The following is a 688-nucleotide window of genomic DNA, read 5'->3' on the forward strand; positions in this document are numbered from 1 at the left end:
GGCCAGTTGCTCACTGCCAACGCTTCTGTTTCAGAGCTGGGAAAGTGGAGAATTGGGCTGTGGTTGGAAGTGGAAAGCCCAGCTTTTGGCACACAGCTCTTTAAAGGACCAATAAAATTTGTGCTCTTCACACAAAGTAGGCACTCATCACCTTGGCCAGACTGCTACAGTGCCAGACATCATAGGATCCTCCTCTGGGCCTTCTACTGGGCAACCCTACTTCAGAGATCAGATAATCTTATTTATGCTTTTCTTCCCTTCCAGATGTCAACAGCTGGCTGCTCACCTTTGGGTTCCAGCTACACAACGTCATCCCCGGCTACCCCAAGCCAGACATGGATGCAATGGAGCCATCCTATGAGCTAATCCACACACAAATGAAAACACAAGAATGGGACAATAGCAAGGTGATTCATGCAACTCCATATTGTATCTCATGCCTTTACCAGCAAACTATACACTTGCAATCTTTATTGAAAAATCTCTATCAGCATGTTGTCCCAGATACACTGGAAGACTAACAAGTCAGACCCCAATGCAGTATTGAAATATAACTGAATAATCACATCTTAAGTTTCCTATTGCTATGGCGCTTCTTTCCATGATATTTTCTGGTGGTTGCTCAATGAAATGGTGTGTTACTGTTTCTTTCTCCCACAACAGTCCACATTATCACATATTGCTAAGG

General features: G+C 44.0%; 1 protein-coding gene across 1 annotated transcript in view; it reads left to right on the forward strand.

Moving 5' to 3' along the window:
• Positions 1-407, forward strand: part of TENM4 (teneurin transmembrane protein 4) — a gene marked incomplete at both ends in the record, with an annotated part of 73,977 nt that extends 73,570 nt beyond the window's left edge. Inside the window, one exon of the mRNA XM_009075277.1 lies at positions 265-407. Coding sequence (XP_009073525.1) covers positions 265-407 — 143 coding nt within the window. The remainder of the gene's footprint in view (positions 1-264) is intronic.
• Between the last annotated feature and the right edge of the window lie 281 nt (positions 408-688).

This window comes from Acanthisitta chloris, unplaced genomic scaffold (assembly GCF_000695815.1).
Source record: "Acanthisitta chloris isolate BGI_N310 unplaced genomic scaffold, ASM69581v1 scaffold5685, whole genome shotgun sequence".
NCBI lineage: Eukaryota > Metazoa > Chordata > Aves > Passeriformes > Acanthisittidae > Acanthisitta > Acanthisitta chloris.